Below are 25,818 nucleotides of genomic sequence, written 5' to 3'. Positions count from 1 at the left end.
AAAGGCCTTGACTACTGTTGTTTTATAGTAAATCTTGAAATCAGGGTAAATCTTTCAACTTTGTTCTTTTAAAAAGCTGCTCTGCTTATTCTAGGTCTTTACTATCAGCTTGCCGATTTCTGCCACAAAGCCTGCTGCAATTTTGATAGGGATTGCATTGAATATACAAACCCTTAGGAAAGAATGGCATTTTCACAATATTTAATTTTTCAACCCATGAACTTAGTATCTTAGTACCATTTATTTAGGTCTTCTTTAAGTTTTCTTCACATATTTTGTAGTTCTAAGTGTAGAGGCCTTGTATATGTTTTTTTGTGTGTTTGTTTGAGACGGAGTTTCACTCTTGTTGCCCAGGCTGGGCTTCCCGGGTTCAAGCGATTTTCATGCCTCAGCCTCCCAAGTAGCTGGAATTACGGGCATGTGCCACCATGCCTGGCTGATATTGTATTTTTAGTGGTCAGGCTGGTCTCAAACTCCTGTCCTCAGGTGACTCACCCGCCTTGGCTTCCCAAAGTGCTGGGATTACAGGCATGAGGCACCGCACCCAGCCTGTCATCTGTTAAATTTACATTTAGAAATTTTACATTTTTTGATGCTACTGTAAAACAGTTGTTTTTCTTAATTCCACTTTCCAGTTTTTTGCTTGCTAGTATTTAAGAATTCATTTAAGAATTCATAATACATTAACCTTTTATCTTACAGTTTTGTTAAATTCACTTATTGAATATAGTCATTGTTTTCTAGATTCTCTGGGATTTTCTGTATAAACAGTGATATCTGTAAATAAGGAGAGCTTTATTTTTACTTTCCAATCTTCATGCCTATTTTTTGCCTGTTGTTTTTATTACTTTATTGAGTAGAATCTCCATATCAGTGTTGCACAGAAGTGGTAAAAGCAGATATCCTTGTCTTCTTCCTGATCTCAGGCTGAGAAATTCAGTCTTTAACCGTTAACTGTGATGTTAGATGTAGGCTGTTCGTGGATCCCCTATATCTGTTTGTAGAAGTTTCCTACTAATTCTAATTTGCTGAGACTTTTTTTTTTTTTTTCTTGAGACAGAGTCTCGCTCTGTCACCCGGGCTGGAGTGCAGTGGCATGATCTCGGCTCACTGCAAACTCTGCCTCCCAGATTCACGCCATTCTCCTGCCTCAGCTTCCCGAGTAGCTGGGACTACAGGCGCCTGCCACCACGCCTGGCTAATTTTTTTGTATTTTTAGTAGAGATGGGGTTTCACCATGTTAGCTAGGATGGTCTCGGTCTCCCGCCTTGGCCTCCCAAAGTGCTGGGATTACAGGCATGAGCCACCATGCCCGGCCTGGTTTTTTTAAATCGTGATTGGATGTTGAGTTTTTGTCAGAAGCTTTTAAAAAATATCTGTTCACATGATCATATGGGCTTTCTGCTTTATTCTGCTGATATGGTATATTACATTTTCTGAATGGTTTAATCTTGCATTTCTAGGATAAACTATTTGGTTATATTTTAGTATCCTTTTTATATAATATTGATGTTCAATTTTTAATTTTTGTGAATGATTTTTGTATCTATATTCTTTAGGGATCTTTTTCTATTATTTATTTTTTGTAATGTCTGTGAGGTTTTGGTATTATAGTTGTATGACCTAAAAAAGTGAGGTGGGCAGTGATCTCCTTTTTGTTTGAAAAACTTTGCGTAATTTTTGTATTATTTCTTCTTTGAAAGAATTCACCAGTGAAACAGACTATGGCTTTCTTTTGGGGGAAGTTTTTTTTTTTTTTTTTTTTTGAGACAGAGTCTTGCTCCGTCGCCAGGCTGGAGTGCAGTGGTGCGATCTTGGCTCACTGCAACCTCCGCCTCTCGGGTTCAAGTGATTCTCCTGCCTCAGCCTCCTGAGTAGCTGGAACTACAGGCGCATGCTACCACACCCAGCTAATTTTTGTGTTTTTAGTAGAGACGTTGGCCAGGATGGTCTCGATCTCCTGACCTCATGATCCCAAAGTGCTGGGATTACAGGCGTGAGCCACCGCGCCTGGCCGGGGAAGGTTTTTAATGATAAAATCGCTTCTTTAATAAATATAAGAGTATTCAGATTCTCGTATCAATTTTAGTAAGCTTTATTTTCCAAGAAATTTGTTTCTTTTATCTACACTGTCAAATTTGTTGGCATAAGGCTGTTTTTACTATTTCTTATTTTTTAAATGTTTGTAGGATTGATGGGGATGCCCCTTATTTCTATGATATTTTTTTTGTCTCTGTGTCTAGCTCGAGGTTTGTAAATTTTTTTTCAAAGAACCAGAGTTTCATTCTGTAATTTTCTCTGTTGTGTGTATTTTTATTCATCCTGCCATATCACTGTAATTTCCTTTCTTCCACTTACTGTTGGTTTACATTTCTTTTTCCCAGTTTTTTTCTCTGTTATTGTTTAGAGTATTAACATTTAATGTAATTATCGGTTGTTGGAATTAGACCTGCCATCTTCCTGTTATTGGTTTTGTTTGTCCTTTCTCGTTTTCTTTCTTTCTTCCATTTTCATTTGCCTCTTGACTTTTTGGCTATGTCTTTTTCTGTGTGTGTGTGTGTGTGTGTGTTGTGTAATTGCTCCAGGTAGTAAATATATTTACTTAACCTTTTGTAATAAACTTAGAGTTAATATTTTATCACTTCATGTAGAATGTAGAAGGTTTGCAGCCATAAAAGTCCATTTACTCTCCCCCCAGAGACGTTTATGTTACAGTTGTCATATGTGTTATATTTATGTTGAAACCCTACTACACAGTGTTACAGTATTTGCTTTCAACAGTCTACATATTTTAAAGACCTTAATAGGAAAAATAATTTTGTATTTACTCAGATGTTTGCCATTTCTTTTGCTCTGCTTTCGTTCTTAAAGATCTCACTTTTGCTCTAAAATTTCCATTTGATTCTTTTTAAACTAGTTTTTCTTTCTCTGCTGATAACTTGTATGTTTCCATGCATTTGTGTTTGTGTTTGCCTCATGGAAAGTAGGTGTAATGGCTGTTCTACAGTCTTTGTGTGATAATTTCAACATTTTCATTGTCTTGGAGTTGGCATCTGTTGATTGCAATTTTTTTTTTTTTAAGAATTTGTCAGATTTTCTTACTTCTTTGATGTCCAGTAGTTTTGGATTATATCCTGGACATTGTGAGTTTCATGTTGTATAGATGTTGTGTGCCGTTGTAATCGTCTGCAGAATGCTGTTTGTTTCGGTAGGTATCTAACTTGGTTAGATCTACCTCGGTTATATACCAGACTATAAATTCTCTGTGCTGTCTGTGGACAGGGGTTCCTTTCTCAGTTCAGTTTTCAAGACCAGTGCTGTGCTACTTTGAGCCTGTCGTGCATATCCATATCTCAGGTGTGAGCCTAAGACAAGCGGAAGTTCATTCACACAATGGCAGGTCCCGTTTCTAGCTTTTTTCCTCTCTGGTTTTCCCCACACTTTACAGCCCACAGGTGCCTTTTTTCATTAGTTCCTTTAACCACAAAGACTGTGTTTCTGTTGGAGTTTTAGTCTCTGCACCTGTGCTTCACTGCCTAGCTCCCTGACTGGGGCCCACCTGTGGGGCAGAGTTGTAGAGGAAAGACGAAAAAGAAACTTTTTACTCCACGGAAAGGAAACTTTTTAGAAACTTTTCACTGACCTCCCAAATCTGCCTACTTTTGTTTACTTCTTATTGTCCTCAAGTATTATAGTTAGATTTTGTGTTCTGTCTGCTATAGCAGAAGCAGAACTCTGGTTTGTGACATTTTATTTTATTTTTATTTTTGAGACTGAGTCTTTCTCTTGCTGTCCAGGCTGGAGTGCTGTGGCAGGATCTCGGTTCACTGTAACCTCTGCCTCCTGGGTTCAAGTGATTCTTGTGCCTCACCCTCCTGAGTAGCTGGGATTACGAGCGCCCACCACCATGCCCAACTGATTTTTGTATTTTTATTAGAGACAGCGTTTTAGCATGTTGGCCAGGCTGGTCGCGAACTCCTCACCTCAAGTGATCTGCCTGCGTAGGCCTCGCAAAGTGCTGGGATTCCAGGTGGGAGCCACTGCACCTGCCCAGGTTTTGTGACATTATTTAATGTTTTGGGTATGTGATTATTCTTTTTCAACATGGTGGCCTTTTTTCTTTTTTCTTTGTTTTTTTTTTTTTTTTTTTTTTTTTTTTTTTTTTTTGAGACGGAGTCTTGCTCTGTCTCCCGGGCTGGAGTGCAGTGGCATGATCTAGGCTCACTGCAAGCTCCGCCTCCCAGGTTCACGCCATTCTCCTGCCTCAGCCTCCTGAGTAGCTGGGACTACAGGCACCCTCCACCATGCCCGGCTAATTTTTTTTTGGTATTTTTAGTAGAGGTGGGGTTTCACCATATTAGCCAGGATGGTCTCAATCTGCTGACCTCGTGATCTGCCCGCCTCATCCTCCCAAAGTGCTGGGATTACAGGCGTGAGCCACCACTCCCGGTCTCAACATGGTAGCCTTTTACAAATTACTATATATTTTTTCAAATTATAGTAATTCATACAGCAAGCATATATAATGGTAGGACAAAACACCTTAAGCCAAGATGTCATCTCCATGGTCTGTCCAGGTAGCATAGAACACAAAAGGAGATGTGATTGAAAGATGTTGCTTCATCTACATGTTACTACTATTGTCTGGGGTTCCTTAGGAGCCAAGGAGAACCTCTCTGTGATTGGCATTGGAAAGACCTGTGGTTAGAAGAAAATTATGTGGGAAAATTCCAGCCTTATTTTTTATTTTATTTTATTTTATTTTATTTTTGAGACGGAGTCTCGTTGTGCCACCCAAGCCGGAGTGCAGTGGCGCGATCTTGGCTCGCTGCAACCTCTGCCTCTTGGGTTCAAGCAGTTCTCCTGCCTCAGCCTCCTGAGTAGCTGGAACTACAGGCATGTGTCACCACAATGGGCTAATTTTTTGTTTAGTGGAGACGGGGTTTCACCGTGTTAGCCAGGATGGTCTCGATCTCTTGACCTCGTGATCCACCCGCCTTGGCCTCCCAAAGTGCTGGGATTACAGGCGTGAGCCACTGCCCCTGGCCCAGCCTCATCTTTAAGCCATAATTTTTCTATTGTGTTAGTGAATAAGCCTGAAAGGTACATCTTCATTCATATATAAACATAATTTAGTTTTCATTAGGTAGATTCCTTGCTCACATCCAGCTGAGAACATGACACTAAAGAAATCGGGCTTTAATTAGGGAGGGAAAGAGAGAGAACGTGGAGTCCCTTTGGTTGTCACTTAAGAGATACAGATGAAGGAGAAGTAGAGTTGGAGGTCAGAAGGGCCGGAAGGTAAATGTAGTCTAATATTAGTCATAGTGAGGTGAAGGCTTTTGAGGAGTAGAGATTCACCTAGGGTGAGAATTATTTCCTAAGTTCTAGAGTAGGATGGTAAATAAAAAATAGTCTTAGATGCTTTGTCAGGAACTGATAATGACTATAAGTATATTTTAAATCATAAGAGTTATACTTATGTTTGCTGTGATCCTCTCATAGTAGCTGTGAAATATTTAAAGTAAGGCATAAAATTATTATATCTATATCTATAAGTAAAAATGGTCTAATTTAATGCTTTCAGTATCATAGTTTAGTATTAAGCTAATGCTAACTTCATAAAATCATTTTTTCCTAAGATAATTTTCGAGATTTATAGGAAGGTTGAAATGCATGCATTTCCTCTGGATTTGCCATTTGTTGCATAGTATTATGTATAATATTTTCTTAAACAAAAAGTTTAAAGAAAATATTAGCAAATCAAACCTAGCTGTGTAGTGAAAGAATAACATGCATATATGAATTGGTCTGTTGTACAAATTCTAGGATAATTCAATATTTGCAAATATGTCACTATAATTCAGAATGTAAGTAAAGGAGAAATTCATTATCTCACTAGATGCTTAAAGCTGCTGAAAAAAATTTAGCAGCCATTTCTTAATAAAATTATAAAAAATAGGAATAGAAGAAAACTACATAAACATGGTAAATAATCTTTACTAAACTACAACAACAAACCAACCTATTAAAATATGAAATACTAAAACTGTCACTGTGAAAGTCACAGGCAATACAAAAATTATTGCTATCACAACTATTTTGTATAGCTTAGTATTATTGCTTTGGGCTGGTAATGTAAGGCTAAATTCTTTACTTCCGGAAAATATAGATCTAGGAAATCTAAGAGATTCATATGTGAGACTATTAGCACTAATAAGAAAGTGTGGTAAAGTAGCTGGATACAAAGAAGAGAAATCAATAACCTCTTTATTTTGCAACACAGTAAAAAAATGGAAGTAAAACTGAATGAACAGAATGTATTCTCATATATATTAAATATCTGTTTTACTATGCATTTAAAATCCAGAGCTTACCATTTTTGGGAAACTCTATAAAAAGGTATATGACATGTTGATTCCAAAAGGATTTTATGAGGACTAAATGAGACACTAAAATTTTTAAGAAAATTATCAAGGTTGCCTATACGATATATTGAACGAGAAATTGTCGAGGAAAAGAAGGGCAGCTGCAGTTTCTAAAGGGAATCTACAGTGAGAAGTAGTCTGATTCACAAACCTCTGGTGAAATATGGTGTCTTGACTACACTTGTTTTCCCCTTCCCTAAAGTCTGCAGTAATCTCAAAGGAAGCTTAAAAATGTTAATTCATAGCCGGGCGGATGGGGTGTTGTCACCTGTAATCCCAGCTACTTGGGAGGCAGAGGCAGGAGAATTGCTTGAACCCAGGAGGTGGAGGTTGCAGTGAGCCAAGATTGTGCCACTGTACTCCAGCCTGGGGACAGAGTGAGACTCTGTCTCAATAAATAAATAAAATAATAAAATACATAAATAAAATCTTAATTCATAAGGAGAAGTATAACAGTAAAGGAGACAGGGACCAAAGATTGTAACAATTTTTCAAAACAGAAAGTGAATGAAGGGAGTAGTAACTGAGTTCACAGAGAAAGATACCACCTAAGTACCTGCAGAGGTCAGTTACGGAGATAACAGCATGCCCCAGGGATATCTTGAGAGAGTTCCTTGTGCTTGGAGACTCCACATATTCCAAAAGGCTGAAGTCAGTTTTACAGCTCACAGTGGAAATTCCTTAAAAGTCCATATCCAGATCTTTTAGACCTTCCTCTCCTACACTCCAGCAGATAGGTAACTACTTCAGTCCCCTGTCTGCTGGGGAAATGGGAGGAGCACTAGAACCAGAAGTGCTCCACACTAGAGAGGTGAAGCATGGGATTGAAAGTCAAATGAGCCTGTACAAGTCTGCACACTGAAGTGTGGGGCCCTACCTCCTCCTCCCTTCTTCACTCCTCCTCAAGGCAGCACTTAGGTGAGTTGATCCCTTCACACCCCACCCAGCACTTCGTTCTACCTGGCAAAACTTAACAGCTTCGATGAAGAAACCTCCACATTACTGAACATTTGGAGGTGTCCCAGTGAAAAGGTAACTCAATATACCTGATCATTTCACAGAGAAGCCCATTAGTCAACAAGCCTGCCACCCACGCTGAGCTTGGGCAGGTTTTAGTGCCTCACTGTTAAATATGGGCGCGCATCCAGGGATCACTAGATGATATATAAGGAAAACCTTAAAAGTGAAAGAGATGACTGAGATGGGCGGATCACAAGGTCAGGAGTTTGAGACCAGCCTGGCCAACATGGTGAAACTCCATCTCTACTAAAAATATAAAAATTAGCCGGGCATGGTGGGGCGTGCCTGTAATCACAGCTACTCAGGAGACTGAGGCAAGAGAATTGCTTGAACCTGGGAGGCAGAGGTTGCAGTGAGCTGAGATCGCCTGGGCAACAAAGCAAGATTCTGTCTCAAAAAAAAAAAAAAAAAGGTGAAAGAGACCTAGTCAATGAGCCAATGAACAAAAAAGGAACCCAGAGGAATCCAATGATCCAAGAAACAGAAGAACAGAGAACAAGAAAGTGCTTTTGGAAATTTAAAAATGTGATAGTTGGAAAAAACTTCTGTGGACAAATTGGAAGATGAAATTGAGATGTATTAGGGCAAGAGACTCATTTTTTAAAATCTAAATTTAAGATTTTAAATCTGTGAGTATTTAGTACTCATTTATTCTTTTTTTTAAATTTTTATTTTTGAGACAGGGTCTCTCTCCAGTTGCTCAGGCTGGAGTACAGTGACACCATCTCAGCTCACTGTAGCCTTGACCTCCCGAGCTCAGGTTATTCTGCCACCTCAGCCTCCTGAGTAGCTGGGACTACAGGCTTATGCAACCACGCCTGGCTAATTTTTGTATTTTTACTAGAAACAGGGTTTTGCCATGTTGCCCAGGCTGATCTCGAACTCTTGGACTCAAGTGATCTGCCCGACTCAGCCTCGCAAAATGCTGGGCTTACAGGTGTGAGCCACTGCTCCCAGCCAATACTCATTTTTAACTGTGCGTTTACCCTGTTAAATTAAACGTAAGGAAAAATATTCACTAAATCTGGATTTTTTTGAGACGGAGTCTTGCTCGGTCACCCAGGCTGGAGTACAGGGGCGCAATCTCGGCTCACTGCAAGCTCCATCTCCTGGTTTCACGCCATTCTCAGCCTCCCGAGTAGCTGGGACTACAGGCACCCGCCACCATGCCCAGCTAATTTTTTTTTGCGTGTGTATTTCCAGTAGAGACGGGGTTTTTCCGTGTTAGCTAGGATGGTCTCAATCTCCTGACCTCGTGATCCGCCCGCCTCGGCCTCCCAAAGTTCTGGGATTACAGGTGTGAGCCACTGCACCCGGCCCTAAATCTGGATTTTTGTTTTTAGTTAGAGAAGAGGACCGGCTTTTCTTCACATTGGCTGTTCATGAATAAATAATGCCTGATGGAGATTTTTGGAGCATTAGATTTGTGTTTGGTATTCTGGACAGATGTTAGTGTCATATGCATTGTTTACAGGATATGGAGTTAGCAGGATAGCTAACTCCACAGCCTGTGGTCACCAAACGAATGGTATCACGCTAATCACGTACCCTCTCTGATTTTCATTTTCCTGATCCATAATAGGGGGATGGTGATAATGGTAACCTATCTCACAGGGCTGTGATGTTGAGTAGAAGAGATAAAACCTATAAATTACCTAGTATAATGTGTAGCATGTACTAAGTGCTCAATGAAAAGAAGCTTTGATTATAACCATCAAGTAGATGGACTGGTATTTATAGATGGTTAAGAAAAAGGTACAGTCAGCCCTCCGTATCCATGGGTTTCACAGAGTCCATAGATTCAGCCTACCAGAGATTGAAAACATTTGAGGGAAAAAAATTATGTCTGTACTAAACATGTACAGACTTTTAAGCATACAGAATAACAGTTGTTTACATAGCATTTACATTGTATTAGATATTGTAAGTAATCTAGAGATTATTTAAAGTATGCAAGAGGATGTGCTTAGGTTATATGCAAATACTGTGCCATTTTATATCAGGGAGTTGAGGATCCACAGATTTTTTTTAATCCATGGGAGGTCTTGGAAGCAGTCTTCCTGAGATAATGAGGGACAACTGTATATTTAAAAAGTAACACATGAATGAATGAATTCCTTAATTGTAGAGCTATGCTCTGGCTCTAGTATTAGTCCTCTGACCATTAAAGACAGCATGTTGGTGTGTTTATGATTATACAGGAATTAAGTTTTCATAAACTTAAATGTTGCATTTCACTTACAGGCATCGATTAGCAAGGTAAAAGTAACAGAACCATGGCTCAGTTTCCAACACCTTATGGTGGTAAGTTTTCAGAAATTTCTCTTTTTAATGTACTTTGGGACCACATTTTAAAAACTTGATATTATGGCAAATTTAAAATTAAAAAGTAGAGGAAATAATGTAATCAACATTCATGTATTCCATCATATAGTTTCATTAATTATCAACTCATGCCCAATATTGTTTCATCTGGATTCTTTTGGAGCAACTCCCAGGCATCATATCATTTCATCTATAAATATTTTAGTATGTGTACCTAAAAGATAAGAAAACGTTTGAAGACATAACTTCAATACTATTATCACATCTATAAAAATTTACAATACTGGGCCAGGCGTGATGGCCCACACCTGTAATCCCAGCACTTTGGGAGGCCAAGGCTGGTGGATCACCTGAGGTCTGGAGTTCAAGACCAGCCTGGCCAACATAGTGAAACCCTGTCTCTATGAAAAATACAAAAATTAGCCGGGCGTGGTGGCGGGCGCCTGTAGTCCCAGCTACTCAGGAGGCTGAGGCAGGAGAATGACATGAACCCGGGAGGCAGAGGTTGCAGTGAGCCGAGGTCACACCACTGCACTCCAGCCTGGGCGACAGAGCAAGACTCCATCTCTGAATAAATAAACAATACCATATTATCGTACCTATAAAATATTTGCTATATCTAGTGTGTACCTTATAGTCTTTGGACATTTCCCTGATAGTCTTTAGACATTTCTTGTTATGGTTTGTTTGTTTAAATTGGGATCCAAATAAGATACAGACATTGCAATTAAACATGTGTTTCCCAAGTCTCTTAGTGAATTTTCCCCCACTCCTCTGTTTTTTTACCAGCAAGTTATTTGTTGAAGTGATGGGGTCATTTACACTTTTTCAAAGCCTGTATTTGAAGCATGACATTTTTGTTTGTTTTACTTTAGTTAAACTAAACTAAGTTTGAAACATATCAGTCTGCATAAAATGTGTTTTTTGGGTAATTTTTCCTAATGTTATTAGGTAATTTTTAATTGTTCTTGCTTACACCCAAGTTACTTTTTAACAAAAATACTTATTAAAAAGTACTTATTAAAAAATACTTACTAAAAATTCATATTAACGGATTACTCTTGGAAACTGTCTAATCTTGTCATGAAGAGAGTAAACGTCTCTGTGGGATTCTGGTACACAGATCTGTAAACTTTTCAAAATTACTACTTATTCTATTTTATTTTTGTCCCCCTTCTTAATTACTGTACAATTTTTGGTTTTTGTTTATAATTACAGGGATGAATTCTGACAGGGCAGTGAAAATTTCTTCTAGAAGTTGCAGAACTGTAAGGCCTGTGAGGGAAGGGGTCATCTCTGTCTTGGACACCCGTTCATCCCCACAGTAAATATTTTTCCAGTGACTGAATGGATTTTTACTTTATCTGTCAGCGTCATACCAGACCCGGTAGAGAGGAGAGATGCAATGTTTAGATGTTTTTGCTGGTGTGCTGGGCACATTCACATTTTGTGTGAAACATACATATTGTGTATTCCCAGTTTTGTGGAAGGTGTCCGAGCTTTTGAAAGCTTTCATGTATGTAATCTAGGATTATTTTAGTCAATTTGAGGAGACCTAGGACTAAGTCCGCAAGATCTCAGTCGTGAGTGGACATCTAGTCAGCCTGAGAGCTGAAACTGAAGGAAAACCTAAAACCCATTCTCTTTGGCTGTTGTTTCATATCAGGACATCCCCTGCCCTTCTTTTTTTTAAGTCTGCTTCCTGCATACTGAGATACCCATTTTTAAAAACAGCTTTAGTGAAATATAATTTATATTCCATAAAACTTACTAGCTTTAGCTGTATAATAATTTTTAGCAAATTATATAGAGTTGTGCAACCATCACCACAATCTAATATATTAATATTTTAATCACCCCCAAAAGATTTTCATGGATATTTATCACTCAACTTCTTCTTTCATAACTTTTACCTGTGGCATTTAAGGCACTTGAGAGTACAGTTTTAGGTTTAAGTTAATTTAGTCTGTTGCTTGGGTTTATGTAAGTAAATTACTAATTTACTATAATCATGCTAACTATGGGATTATAAAACAAGTTTCTAAAAAAGGAATGTGTGCCTCTTCTTTCCCTCCCATTCTCTCTCTTTCTGTTTTTTACATTTTGTGTCATGTTTTACACTTAATTTTCTAACTTTATATGCATAACTTCCAAGGACAAGAAGATGTGAATTTATCAAGTCTTTATAATACATTGACAGAATCTTGAAGTGCTGTGGAAATAGTGTGTGAGAGCATTTTGTTTTCCTTTTCTCACTGAATAATTTGTTTGTCTTTTCTTTGGATTTTAGGCAGCCTGGATATCTGGGCCATAACTGTAGAGGAAAGAGCGAAGCATGATCAGCAGTTCCATAGTTTAAAGCCAATATCTGGATTCATTACTGGTAATCAGAGTCAGCATTTTTTCATTTTTACTTATCAGTAGTGCAGATGTCTGTGGAAACTCTATCATGCAAAGCCAAGATGGGCAAATATGACCAAGGAGAGACATTTACCTGTTTTGCCCTAACCTTGTGCCTGTCCTTTTACAATTTTTTTACACATAATGGAATCATACCTTGTTTGCAATTTTTAGTTCACGTCAAACCACTTGTTTTGTGCATATAATTTATGGGAATTGGTTAAGATCAAAGGACCAGTGGTTCACACCTGTAATCCCAGCACTTTGGGAGGCCGAGGTGGGCAGATCCCTTGAGGTCAGGAGTTCCAAACCAGCCTGGCCAACATGGTGAAACCCCGTCTCTACTAAAAATAAAAAATTAGCTGGGTGTGGTGGTGGGCACCTGTTATCCCAGCTACTTGGAGGCTGAGGCAGGAGAATTGTTTGAACCCTAGAGGCAGAGGTTGCAGTGAGCCGAGATCATGCCACTGCACTCCAAGCCTGGGTAACAGAGCGAGACTCCATCTCAAAAATAAACTAATTTTCCTGTTTGATTATTTTTCAGGAATTCACTTTAGAAAAAAATGGAGTCTTTATTTCCTGGGGAATTGTTCTGCTACCATGCCCAGCTAATTTTTTTTTTTTTTTTTGAGGCAGAATTTCGCTCTTGTTGCCCAGGCTGGAGTACAATGGCATGATCTCGGCTCACTGCAACCTCCCCTCCCAGTTTCAAATGATTCTCCTGCCTCAGCCTCCCAAGTAGCTGAGATTACAGGCACCCACTACCACGCCCAGCTTATTTTTTATATTTTTAGTAGAGATGGGGCTTCACCATGTTGGCCAGGCTGGTCTTGAACTCCTGACCTCAGGTATGGTTCTTAATCATTGTTATTTATTCTCCGTAAATATTTCAGAAGTACCCAGAATTTGGGGTATAGGTATTGGAAGTGGCAAAGAACTTTTTTTATAAAGTGAAAGTATGGGTCATCAGTTTCCTAAGGATTCCTATAAATGTGCTTTTGCACAATGGGTAGCTGTTCATATCTTAGTTAATAGCAGATTAATTAAAGTGGAAAATCTATGCCAGGAAATGGTAGGCCCTTTTTGAGATGATTTTTTAAATTCTAAAGTCAGTGCTGATGGATTCTTTTACTGTTGCCTGTGGGCTTATCCTTGGACTTTTACAATGCACTCAACTCAGTGTTTATAGTATTACCAGCCTCTTTTTTAATTTTGTAATTTTGCTATTAGAGGATTTCTGTCAGCTGTTGGTTTTTTTTTTTTTTTTTTTTCCTGAAACTTTTTCCGTTTAATTTACAGGTGATCAAGCTAGAAACTTTTTTTTTCAATCTGGGTTACCTCAACCTGTTTTAGCACAGATATGGTAAGTTGGAATTTTACATAAGCGTAAGGCAAGATAAAATATCATTTAGTTCTATTTGGTAATATGATTTCTTATGTTATAAAAGGAGAACATGTATCTCTAACCTGAAATATCGTGTTACTTCTTACCAGAGAGTTGTCTGAAAAGTGTCGTTCTCATATGGGACTAAAACAACAACAAAAAAAGTGGTGACATTTGAATGACAACACTGTCAAAAAGTTGAATTTCCATGGAGACATCTAAATTTTGGTGTTCCTTCACCAATTAGTTTTGGCTTCATCCATATCACCCATATTTATTTGAATGTCCCACATTTCTTGCTTTATAATGGAATGATTTTTTATCTTTCATTGACTGAGAATAAAAGGTAAAGAAAATATTTGAGAGTTAGTGCCTGGTGAATCCATAATATTAATAGATAATATTGAATTCTTTGACTATCACAAATAGGCATTCAATCTTTTCAGCCACAGGAAATAGAGAGTATAATAAAAAGGGTGGCAAATACAGTTTTGGATTCTAGGCTCGTGGCTTTGGAGAGCCATGCTGAATTCTGTTGTCCTCTAAGATGTCTCATTTTTTCACCAAGGGTGCTTAATACTTCACTTCCCTGAGTTAATTAGTGATATGAAGGCAGCTCGTTATGAAGAAAGAGCATGTAGGCCGGGCGCGGTGGCTCACGCCTGTAATCCCAGCACTTTGGGAGGCCGAGGCGGGTGGATCACGAGGTCAGGAGATCGAGACCATCCTGGCTAACACGGTGAAACCCCGTCTCTACTCAAAATACAAAAAATCAGCCGGGCGTGGTGGCGGGTGCCTGTAGTCCCAGCTACTTGGGAGGCTGAGGCAGGAGAATGGCGTGAACCTGGGAGGCGGAGCTTGCAGTAAGCCGAGATCATGCCACTGCACTCCAGCCTGGGTGACAAAGTGAGACTCCGTCTCAAAAAAAAAAAAAGAGCCTGTGATTTGTAGTCGTACACCTGAGTTTGAATCCCAGATGTACCATTTTCAGTGTCTCTGATTTGGAGATACAGTTACCCTCTTTGACCTCAGTTTTCTAATCTAGAAAATTAGGAATGGTTATAGTTTTGTGAGAGTTGAGAGGATTCCAGAAAAACCAAGGACTTATTGTGGCTCCTGTCACATAATAGGCCCTCAAAATAAAACCCAAAAAGGTATCATCTCCAGGGACTGGGTATTCTACATAACTAAATTTTTCAGCCAACTACTTTGTCTTCTTAAATGACCAAACTTTTAAATTTATAATCTTATGGAAATTAATAAAGGTTGATAGAGCTTTGTGTTTCTTTTAAGCACAGTCTACAGAACATAGTCTAAGCTTTTCTTGATGAAATGTCATCATTATGAAAATTAGTAACTCTGTCCTGAAATAGCAAAACTTTCACAGGATATATGTGTGTGTGTGAGTGTGTGTGTGTGTGTGTGTGTGTGTGTGTATTTGGATATATTTGAATTGAAACGAAATGATACCAGATCCCTGTGCTTTTTTTGGGTATCTGCTTTATTTTCTTTTTCCTGGTTGTCAGCATATTGGCCGCCAGACTGTCTCTAAACTAGTGTGCTTGCTCCTCTGAAGCCATTCTAATTCTAACTTCTTATCTATTAGAGCTAAAAAATCAGATAACCAAGAGGTTTTGGAATTACAGTTTAAGTAAAGTAAAAGGCTCAGATGAAGAAACAGCTCCAAGAATGAGCACAGAAGCGCTGTTCTGTCAGTTAAATGTGAAAGTTTAAACGCAAGAGACCTGTGGCACCTTTGTGAATTGTAACAAGCTGCTTCTGCTTCACAGTTCATACATGATCATGTCTCACACCGTCAGGACCTCTCACTGGAACCTTCTTCCCCAGACTTAACTTCCTCCACTGGATTATGCTTTTATGTTATATTCCCAGTTTTTGAAAGTTCATTTATTCTTTCAACATTGAAAAATTATTTATCAGATATCTGCTGTGGGCCAGGGACTGTTAATAGGTGCTGGGGATATAGCAACGAACAAAATAGAGAGAATCCATTCTTTTATTGAAACAACAGTCTAGTGGAGGAAGACAATAACAACACAAAAATTGTCACATGGTGGTAAGTGTGGTGGAGAAAAATAAAATACACTCTAATGAATTTCATTTTTTTCTTCCGTTTTTTGTAGAGGTGGGATCTTGCTATGTTGTCCATGCTGGTCTCGAACTCCTGGACTCAGGCCATGTTCCTGCCTTTGCCTCCCGAAGTGCTGGAGTTATAGGTGTGGCCACCATGCCTGGCAAAGACAACTGTCTTAATTGAAAAAAGTGACATTTGGCTGGGTGTGGTGGCCCACATCTGTAATTTCAGTGCTTTGGGAGGCCAAGGTGGGAGCATTGCTTGAGCCCAGCAGTTTGAGACCAACTTGGGCAATGTAACGAGCCCTCATCTTTAAAAAAGAAAAAAAATTTTTTTTTTTTTGAGATGGAGTTTTGCCCTTGTTGTCCAGGCTGGATTGCAATGGCACGATCTCAGCTCACTGCAACCTTTGCCTCCCAGCTTCAAGCGATTCTCCTGCCTCAGCCTCCTGAGTAGCTGGGATTACAGGCGTACACTACCACGCCTGGCTAATTTTGGTATTTTTAGTAGAGACAGGATTTCTCCATGTTGGTGATGCTGGTCTCAAACTGCTGACCTTGTGATCTGCCCGCCTCGACCTCCCAAAGTGCTGGGATTGCAGGTGTGAGCCACTGCTCCCAGCCAAAAAAAATCTTTTTTTAATTAGCTGGGCATTGTGGTGCATGCCTGTAGTCTTAGCTGCTAGGGAGGCTGAAGTGGGAGGATTGCTTAAGCCCTGGAGTTCGAGGCTGCAGTCAGCTATGATTGTGCCTTCTAGCCTGGGTGATAGAGCAAGACCCTGTCTCTAAAAAATAAAAATAGCTGTCTTAACTTTCTAAACTATTTTTACCTGAGTGACCCAAAGTCAGGTTTTTACAGTGACCATTTTTATTAATTAAAGATGGGTAATTTGGCAATGTTAGATTGAATCAATTAATCTTTAATTTTTTTCTTACATTTTGCTAAATAAGTTTGTGATGGCATATTTTACTATCAAAAAATGTCTGTAACTCTCTTTTCCCAAAAGAAATGTCTTTGAAAAGTCATTGGAAATTTCATGAACCACTGATATCCTGCCCAGATGATGGAAATTAGGAGTTTAGCAAGATCTGTCTTTCAACCGAGCTGATTGATACTTATTCACATAGTAACCCTGGGCAGTACTTGATCTCTTAAAGCCTAGGTTTTTTTGTTTGTTTGTTTATTTGTATTTATGTTTTGAGATGGAGTCTTGCTGTGTTGCCCAGGCTGGAGTGCAATGTCACGATCTTAGCTCACTGCAACCTCTGCCCCCCAGGTTCAAGTGATTCTCCTGCCTCAGCCTCCCAAGTAGCTGGGATTACAGGTGTCCACCACCATGCCCGCCTAATTTTTGTATTTTTAGTAGAGACAGGGTTTCACCATATTGGCTAGCCTGGTCTCGAACTCCTGACCTGAAGTGATCTGCCTGCCTCGGCCTCCCAAAGTGCTGGAATTACAGGCATGACCCACTGCAGCCAGCCAAGCCTAGGTTTTTAAAATTGCAACTAATAATAGCTGATCTAAAGAAGCAGCTCCCCCCAACCCCCATACTATTCTTATGTTCTTCTGTGATTTTTCTGGTGGGGTCCGAGGGTAAGTCCTTACTCCTTTTGGTAGAGAGAGGAATGGGTTTGATTCTGAAGTTTTAGGCAGTCCTTGTGTCAGTCATCTGGGGAAGAGGATAATTTTTTGCTTTTTTGTTTGTTTTTGAGACAGGGTCTTACTCTGTCACCAAGACTGGAGTGCAGTGGCATGATCATAGCTCAGTGCATCCTCAACCTTCTGGGCTCAAACTATGCTCCCACCTCAGCGTCCTGAGTAGCTGAGACTACAGGCATGCACCACCACCCCTGGCTAATTTTTGTATTTTATGTAGAGATGGGGTTTCGTCATGTTGCCCAGGCTGGTCTTGAACTCCTAGACTTAAGCAGTCTGCTCGCCTCAGCCTCCCAAAGTGCTGGGATTATAGGCATTAGCCACCACATCCATCAAAGAAGAGAAGTTTGGATTGAGAATTGGAAACTGACTAGTTTCACTCTCTGAGCTTTACTTAACTTTGTTCTGGACTTTGTTTCAAATATTTGAGTGACACAAACTGATGGGCAGTATATGTTAGAAACCTTTATTATGTTTTATTTCCATTTAGAAACTATATTCCAGTTAACTAATTTGTTAACTTTCAACTGTAATCTGTTAATGCTTTGGGGACTCCTTGTCTCTCCTAGCTGATTTCCAATTAAGAATACAAGAAAACCTTAATTCTCAGAGGATGGAGTCAAGTCAGTGTGTGTAATGGCCAAATTATAACCGTGGCCAAAGATGATACATCTTCCTAGAAATTGTCTTATTAATAAGGAGCTGGAAGGAGGTTGGCAGACATCCTTTTAGCAATTGAAGTGCTTAGAATTTTTTCAACCTTGCTGTGATGTGGAGGGGAGGAGAATAAAGCAGTGGGAATAGACAAGAGCCAGAAGGTACAGGAAGGAAAAAGAGACAGGAGTAAAGAGGCTGGATGAGGGCTCTGGAATCTGAGACGGAGGGCCAGCAGAAATGGAGAGAAAAGAGGGAGCGAGGAAGCACTACCTGGAAATGGGCCCTGAGAGGAAGGAAGGGAGCCAGACACATGAAGGCAAGGATTAGATCAACTTTGTGATCTGGTTCAGAACGGGTAGTTCAGGGCAAACAGCCATATATTAATAGTTTGTACTTTCTTAAGACACTCCTGAGTATGTGTCAGAAGTGCCTTCAACCCCAACAAGATCAATTTGCTAAACTCATACAAAAAAAAAATCCTGGACTCTTGATCCCCTCTCCTCCATCCCTCATTCCTGAGTCTTTACCATCTCAGTAGTTCATGGCGCTGAACTAAGATGACGTCTTAGTTACCTGGCTGCCCAAACCAACACCTGGGCACCACGCTCGATTTCTCTCTTTTCTTCACCCTGCACACCCAGTCCATCAACATGATTGCATTTACAGACTTTATCCCCAGTCTGGCCACTTCTTTCCTACTGCTACCATCCTAACCTGTCATCTCACCTGGGCCCACTGTTCGAGCATCTGGACTGGCTTCTGTCTTTCACACTTGCCCCTTTAGATTCTAGTCTCCAAACAGCAGCTGGAATAATTTTTTTCTTTTTTTTTTTTGAGACAAAGTCTCACTCTGTCGCCCAAGCTGGGCAGTGGCACAATCTGGGCTCACTGCAACCTCTGTCTCCTGGGTCCAAGCGATTCTTCTGCATCAGCACCTTGACTAACTGGGATTACAGGTGCACACTACCACACCTGGCTAATTTTTGTATTTTTAGTAGAGACGGGGTTTCACCATGTTGGCCAGGCTGGGCTCGAACTCCTAACCTCAGCTGATCCACTTGCCTCGGCCTCTCAAAGTGCTGGGATTACAGGCATGAGCCACTGCGCCTGGCCAGGAATAATCTTTTGAGGAGTGCAGTGGTGCGATCTCGGCTCACTGCAACCTCTGCCTCCCAGCTTCAAGCGATTCTCCTGCCTCAGCCTCCCGAGTAGCTGGGACTACAGGCACGCGCCACCATGCCCAGCTAATTTTTGTATTTTTAGTAGCAGCGTTTCACCATGTTGGCCAGGCTGGTCTGGATCTCCTGACATTGTGATCCGCCCGCCTCGGCCTCCTAAAGTGCTGGGATTACAGGCTTGAGCCACCCTGCCCAGCCTTCTTCCTGTTCTTTAAATGGGCCAGGTTTCTCCTTGCCTCAGGGTCATTGTACTTAGTGTTTCCTCTTCCTATAATTCAGTTGCTCTAGTTCCTCACATCGCAGGTTCATTGCCTTTCAGGTTTCAGTTCATATGTCACCTCCCCAAAGTGGCATTCTCTGACCAGCTAGTCTAAAGTGGTCCCCGCTGCCCACCTCTTTCCCTTTACCTTGGTAGCACTTATCACCATGTAAAATAATCTGGTTTGTTCTCTTGTTAGTTCTGCTTGCAGTAAAATATAAGCTCTGTGGTGGCAGGAACTGTGTCTTTTTCATAGATGTAACCCCAATTTCCAGATAGATGCCCAGCCCCCCACTCCCCCCATAATTGGTTTTTGAATGAATGAGAATGAATGATTGACAAAGCTGGATTAGTCTGCGCTGCTGCTGGATCTCACTTCCAGCCCAGGGGGCAGCAGGTGAGAGATGAGCAGCCTGAGGCCAGCCTTTGTGGATGAACTGGGCTCCTAAAGGAATCTGTAGGTGCCAACACTGCAGGGAATGAGGTGGGGCAAGAGGAGCCTGGCCTCATCCCTTCATCCTGTAACACACACAAAGTAGTTTCAGAATTGTTGCATTCACCTCCACTACAAACAACAAATTTAGGCCCGGTGCAGTGGCTCATGCCTGTAATCTCAGCACTTTGTGAGGCTGAGGCAGGAGGATCACTTGAGCCCAGGAGTTTGAGACCTGCTTGGGCAACATAGTGAGACCTCGTCTCTACTTTAAAAAAAAAATTATCCAGGTGTGGTGGCACATGCCTGTAGTCTCAGCTACTCAGAGGATGGGGTGGGAGGATCACTTGAGCTGAGGATTCAAGCCTGCATTGAGCTGTGATTGTGCCACTGTACTCCAGCCTGGGCAACAGAGTGAGACCCTGTCTCAAACAAACAAACAAACAAAACAACGAACCTAGTAAGTAGTGTAAACCAAAAAGTATCTGAGACAAGAGGTGTCAATCAGTTTAGGAGTTTATTTTGCTAAAGTTAAGGACATGCCGGGAGGAAATAAGCACAGAATCACAGAAACTGTGCTTTTCTCCAATGATGATTTTGATGGCGTCAGTATTTAAAGGGAACAGGTAGGCTGGAGGGCAAAGAGGGAGGATATGGTAATCCATATGTTGCCAGAGACAAGGAGCAGGCAGGGGAATAGTCAATTAGGTAATAGTAAATCGGTAAAGTGCTCAGTAAGTCGGCACTTTACATAAGATAAAATGGAACATAAAGTAGCCACCTGTAGAGGTATTTGACCTTTTATTTGTAGCTCTCTGCTTAGGAACAAAGGGAATGACAGCTTCTTGCATGACCGAGCTTTCAGCTTACTTTTCTACCTTTTGCATAGTGAATTGGAGTCCTGAGTTTTTATTTTCCTTTCACATTAGATTTCCAGATTAGTTTGTAGTTCCTTTTGTTTTTAAACAGAGGACATATAAAGTACTATGTGAAGTTACTTGGACTAGGCTTTTTTTTCCACGGCTTATGTGGATATGTTCGTTATTTATAATATGATTAGGTTTATTTTCATTTTTATTTAATTTAGATATCACTTCTCATCTTCGTGGACTTAATTTTATTATTTAAATACATAACAGATTAAAAAGGTTCTAAAAGCCAAAACTCAACAAAAAGGTGTGCTCAGACAGGGTCACTCCCTCTTCTATCCCTTTACCCTGTTTCCACCCTTTGTATTAGTTTCCTGTTATCCTTCATTTGTTTATTTTTGTTGGAAAAAAGCAGGTACATAATATATATAATGTGTATGTATTCATATTTAAATTACTTCCTTTCCTGCTTACATTAAGGTAACCTGCTATAAATGCTCTTTGTTCTTTTTTTTTTTTTTTTTTTTTTTTTGAGATAGAGTCTTGCTCTGTCACCCAGGCTGGAGTGCAGTGGCATGATCTCGGCTCACTACAACCTCCATCTCCTAGGTTTAAGCAATTCTCTGCCTCAGCCTCCTGAGTAGCTGGGATTACAGGCATGTGCTGCCATGCCCAGCTAATTTTTTGTATTTTTAGTAGAGATGGGGTTTCACCATCTTGGCCAGGCTGGTCTTGAACTCCTTACCTCATGATCCACCCTCCTCAGCCTCCCAAAGTGCTGGAATTACAAGCATGAGCCACCGCACCCAGCCTGTTTTTTTGTTTTTGTTTTTGTTTTTGTTTTTTTTTGAGATGGAGTCTCACTCCCTCGCCCAGGCTGGAGGTGCTATCTTAGGTCACTGCAACCTCCGTCTCCCGGGTTCAAGCAATTCTCATGCCTCAGCCTCCCAAGTAGCTGGGACTACAGGCTCCTGCATGCCCAGCCAATTTTTGTGTTTTTAGTAGTGACAGAGGTTTCACCTTGTTGGTCAGACTGGTCTTGAACTCCTGACCTCAGGTGATCCACCTGCCTCAGCCTCCCAAAGTGCTGGGATTACAGGCATGAGCCACTGAGCCCAGCCGTAACTACCGTATTTCCATAAATTTCTTAGAGTTTTCATTACCAGGGATTCCCCACAGTTATATTTATTGAGAAAAGCATTTTTTGAGTATCACGACATTTTAAACTAAACGTTGGGATTGTGGTATGTGGTTTAAAGTCAAGTCCCTAGAACCTCATGATTAAGTTTCTTCTCCTCACCCATGGAAACACTTCTTTTTTTTTTTTTTTTTTTTTGAGACGGAGTCTGGCTCTATTGCCCAGGCTGGAGTGCAGTGGCGCTATCTCAGCTCACTGCAAACTCTGCCTCCCGGGTTCACACCATTCTCCTGCCTCAGCCTCCTAAGTAGCTGGGACTACAGACGCCCGCCACTGCGCCCGGCTGATTTTTTTTTGTATTTTTAGTAGAGACGGGTTTCACCGTGTTAGGCAGGATGGTCTCGATCTCCTGACCTCGTGATCCGCCTGCCTCGGCCTCCCAGAGTTGCTGGGATTACAGGCGGGAGCCACCACGCCCAGCTGGAAACACTTCTGTAGGACGCCTTTAGGGTCTAATTAAGCCATCACCTAAAGTCTTCTCCCCTAACCTACTCGTTATCCCAAACTGGATATTCCTGTTTCTTACCAGAGACCATATTGGGCAGTGGTGTGGGGAATAGGGAGTGGGCACCTGCCTGACTGATTGATTGGTTTTAGTATGCATGTTGATATTGATTTTGATTAGTGGGAACTCTTCACCAAACCATTTTAAATAATTGCGTATCTTTTAAAAAACTACTTAGCAAAAGAAGGAAGTTCACCATTTCATTTTATTTACTTAATTTCCTTTATAAAACCTGGAAGGTAGTACAAAAATTAAGCAACCAGAAACCAGTTTCAATTGTGAACATAGATGCAAAAAAAAATCAAAATCTTAGCAGATAGAATTTCACAATGTATGAAAAGAATACACCATGACCAACTTTATGCCAGAGTCGCAAGATTGGTTCAGAGTCGAAAAATTCTGTCAACATTAGTCATTATTTCAGCAGATAAAAGGAAGAAGAAAACTTGTGATCGGATTGGTAATTACAGATTAGGTACCCGATGAAAAATACAGTAACCATTTCTAATAAGTAGAAAGGAAACTACTTAAATGTGTGAGACTACTATCCATGAAAAGAGTCAAACTCTGTAAAATATTTGAAAAGGTTTATTCTAAGCCAAATATGAGTCACCAATGGCCTGTGAGACAGCCCTCAGGAGATCCTGAGACCATTTGCCCAAGGTGGTTGGTATATAACGTGGTTTTATACATTTTGGGGAGACATAAGACATCAATCAATATATGTAAAATGTACATTATTTCGATCTGGAACGATGGGACAACTAGAAGCAGAGGCTTCCGGGCCATATGTGGATTCAAGAGTTTTTAATTGGCATTTCATTGAAAGAGTTACTATCCAAAGAGCTGGAATCAATAGAAAGGAATGTGTGGGTTATCATAAGTGGTTTTGGAGAACAAAGTTTTGTCATGTGGGTGAAGCCTCCGGGTAGTAGACTTCAGAGAAAATAGATGGTAAATATTTCTTATCAGACTTTAAGAGCCTCCTTTATCAGTCTTAAGGCCTGTGTTGATGCTAATGCTGGTTAGCTGGGCCTGAATTCCAAAAGGGAGGAGGGTATAATGAGGCATGTCTGACTTCCTCTTCCCATCTTGGCTTGAACTAGTTTTTCAGGTTAACTTTGGAATGCCCTTGGCTGAGATGAGGGGTCCATTCAGATGGTGGGGGGCTCAAAGTTTTGTTTTTAGTTTACATTACTTTCCAGAAATCACTACCAACTGTCATTCTAAACGATGAACTCTATTAAACTATTAGGTCTAGTAAATCTGCTGTTTCATTTAAACTCAGAACTGAGCAAGAACGCATTCAGTAATGTCTTAGAGGCAGTAAGACCAATAAAAAAGATTGGCCTAAATATTGGAAAAGAAAGATAATGCTCATTGTTTTCTAGTTATGTGATTGTATACTTAGTACACCCAAGAGATTTTAGTTTTAAAACATTAATAAGACTTGTAGGGGCTGGGCGCGGTGGCTCACGCCTGTAATCCCAGCACTTTGGGAGGCCGAGGCAGGTGGATCACGAGGTCAGGAGATCGAGACCACAGTGAAACCCCGTCTCTACTAAAAATATAAAAAATTAGCCAGGCGCGGTGGCGGGCGCCTGTAGTCCCAGCTACTCGGAGAGGCTGAGGCAGGAGAATGGCGTGAACCCGGGAGACAGAGCTTGCAGTGAGCCGAGATCGCGCCACTGCACTCCAGCCTGGGCGACAGAGCGAGACTCCGTCTCAAAAAAAAAAAAAAAAAAAAAAAAAAGACTTGTAGGCGTCTGGTAGGATAGCTAAATACAGCCTAAATAATTTTTTAAAATAAAAAATGTTCTCTGTGCTTGAAATAAGCATCTAAAAATGGAAATGGGGGGAATGTTTCATCTAAAATCTGGCAAAAATGATAAAATTCTTCAGAATACATTTAGCAAGAAAAGCGTATTATATGAAAAAAGTGATACAATTTTGTTAAAGGAAATATTAGTATATTTGAACAACTGGAAATATTCTCTTTGGGTTGGGTAAACTATTGGTGCAAAAGCAATTGTGGTTTAATCAATTCTTCAAAAATCCCCTTCTAAGGCAGTTTTTGGATCCCAGTAGGGTTGTTTGTATAATAGATAAAATAATCTAAATGTTCATAGGAAAACAGACACCCATGAATAACTAAGGGGGAAAAAAAAACCTTCCCAGACCTTCCCGGATCACAATATACCAGAGAGCCAGTGTGATCAAATCATTGTAATATTGACCTGGAAATTGTTCAGTCAGAACAGATAGTCCAGAAATAGTTCTCACTGCATATGAACATTTGATACATGATAAAAATGTATATTAGTTCAGTGAGAAGAAGAGGAATTGATTAATAAATATTACTGGGAAAGCTAGGAATCCATGCAGAAGAAATATGATTGGACCCTGGAATAACTCCCCCACCCCTACACATAATTATTGGTTTAAGGATTGAAATGAAATAAAATAATATGATGTTAGAAAATCAAGGACTAACAACCTTCTAATCATATGATAAGTATTTTATATATGAAAATTTAGAATTTCTATGCCATAAATATACATAAGTCAACAAATAATGAATTTTTAAAAATCCTTCAGCGGTCAGCAGATAAACAGTTAATTTGTGATATACTATGAGCTCTTATAATCTAACAACAAAAAGACATGCAATATATAGAAAATTTGGCAAAGGATTTCAATGAGGAGTTCATAGAAGTGCAAATCCAAATGGCCATGAAATATAGAAAAGTGATGCTCAGGTTTACAAGTAGTGAGAAGAATTCAGATTCTGAATTCTTTGCTGAAGGGCCATGACTAGAGGAGAATGGGGAACTCCGATCTGAGGCAAAAAGAAGGTTTCTGCCATGACAGAGCTTTGTTTCCTGCGTTTTTATTTTCTAAAATGATTTGCTGACTTTTACAATCTTGATCACTTTTAGAGATTTTTTGATCTTTGTCTTATGCCATGCTTTTTATTATGTTACATGTTTTCTTTCTTTGAGTTAATTCCATGCAGAATTATTCTATGCAGAATTATTTTCTGTGTAACTTAATTTTCTTTTGTGAACACTGTCCGGATATGGCTCAGTCTAAAAGATTGCTATCATGGTATTTTAATTGAACTGTCTTATTTAGATCTTTCAAATACATTTTTCATAACATTGGTTTAAAAAACATCCTCATGCTTTTAATATCTGTATTAAAAGAAATAAAATCTGAATAAAACTTTTTTATGCAGAAGAGGTTAAGTCATGAATATGCACAGTTTTGATGATATATTGTAGTTTCCAGTTACAAGGACAAACTTTTGCTTACTTGATCTTAGCCAAAAGGCCGAGAAGCGATTCCTTTTGCTTACTCTTCTTTGAGAAAGTACTTTACATTAAAGCTCATTACAGTTTGCACTTGGAC

At 39.9% G+C, this 25,818-nt stretch overlaps 1 protein-coding gene across 8 annotated transcripts in view; it reads left to right on the top strand.

The window, feature by feature from the left end:
- Positions 1 to 25,818, top strand: part of ITSN1 (intersectin 1) — a 241,885-nt gene that overhangs the window by 62,348 nt on the left and 153,719 nt on the right. For 3 of the 8 annotated variants that reach the window (XM_063639319.1, XM_063639315.1, XM_063639316.1), the window contains exons 1-4: positions 4,123 to 7,460; positions 9,693 to 9,752; positions 12,064 to 12,156; positions 13,473 to 13,536. The exons of 1 other annotated variant lie outside the window; for it this stretch is intronic. In XM_063639319.1, the coding sequence (XP_063495389.1) occupies positions 9,725 to 9,752; positions 12,064 to 12,156; positions 13,473 to 13,536 (185 nt within the window). In that variant the 5' untranslated portion in view covers positions 4,123 to 7,460; positions 9,693 to 9,724. Of the gene's footprint in view, positions 1 to 4,122; positions 7,461 to 9,692; positions 9,753 to 12,063; positions 12,157 to 13,472; positions 13,537 to 25,818 lie in introns of those variants that run through there. 4 more of the 8 variants (XM_063639320.1, XM_063639317.1, XM_063639321.1 and 1 more) reach the window with 3 other exon arrangements.

The sequence above is a fragment of the Symphalangus syndactylus genome, chromosome 5 (assembly GCF_028878055.3).
Source record: "Symphalangus syndactylus isolate Jambi chromosome 5, NHGRI_mSymSyn1-v2.1_pri, whole genome shotgun sequence".
Classification (NCBI taxonomy): Eukaryota; Metazoa; Chordata; class Mammalia; order Primates; family Hylobatidae; genus Symphalangus; species Symphalangus syndactylus.
The sequence above is the reverse complement of the archived record's forward strand: the minus strand, read 5'-3'. Positions and strand labels throughout refer to the sequence as shown.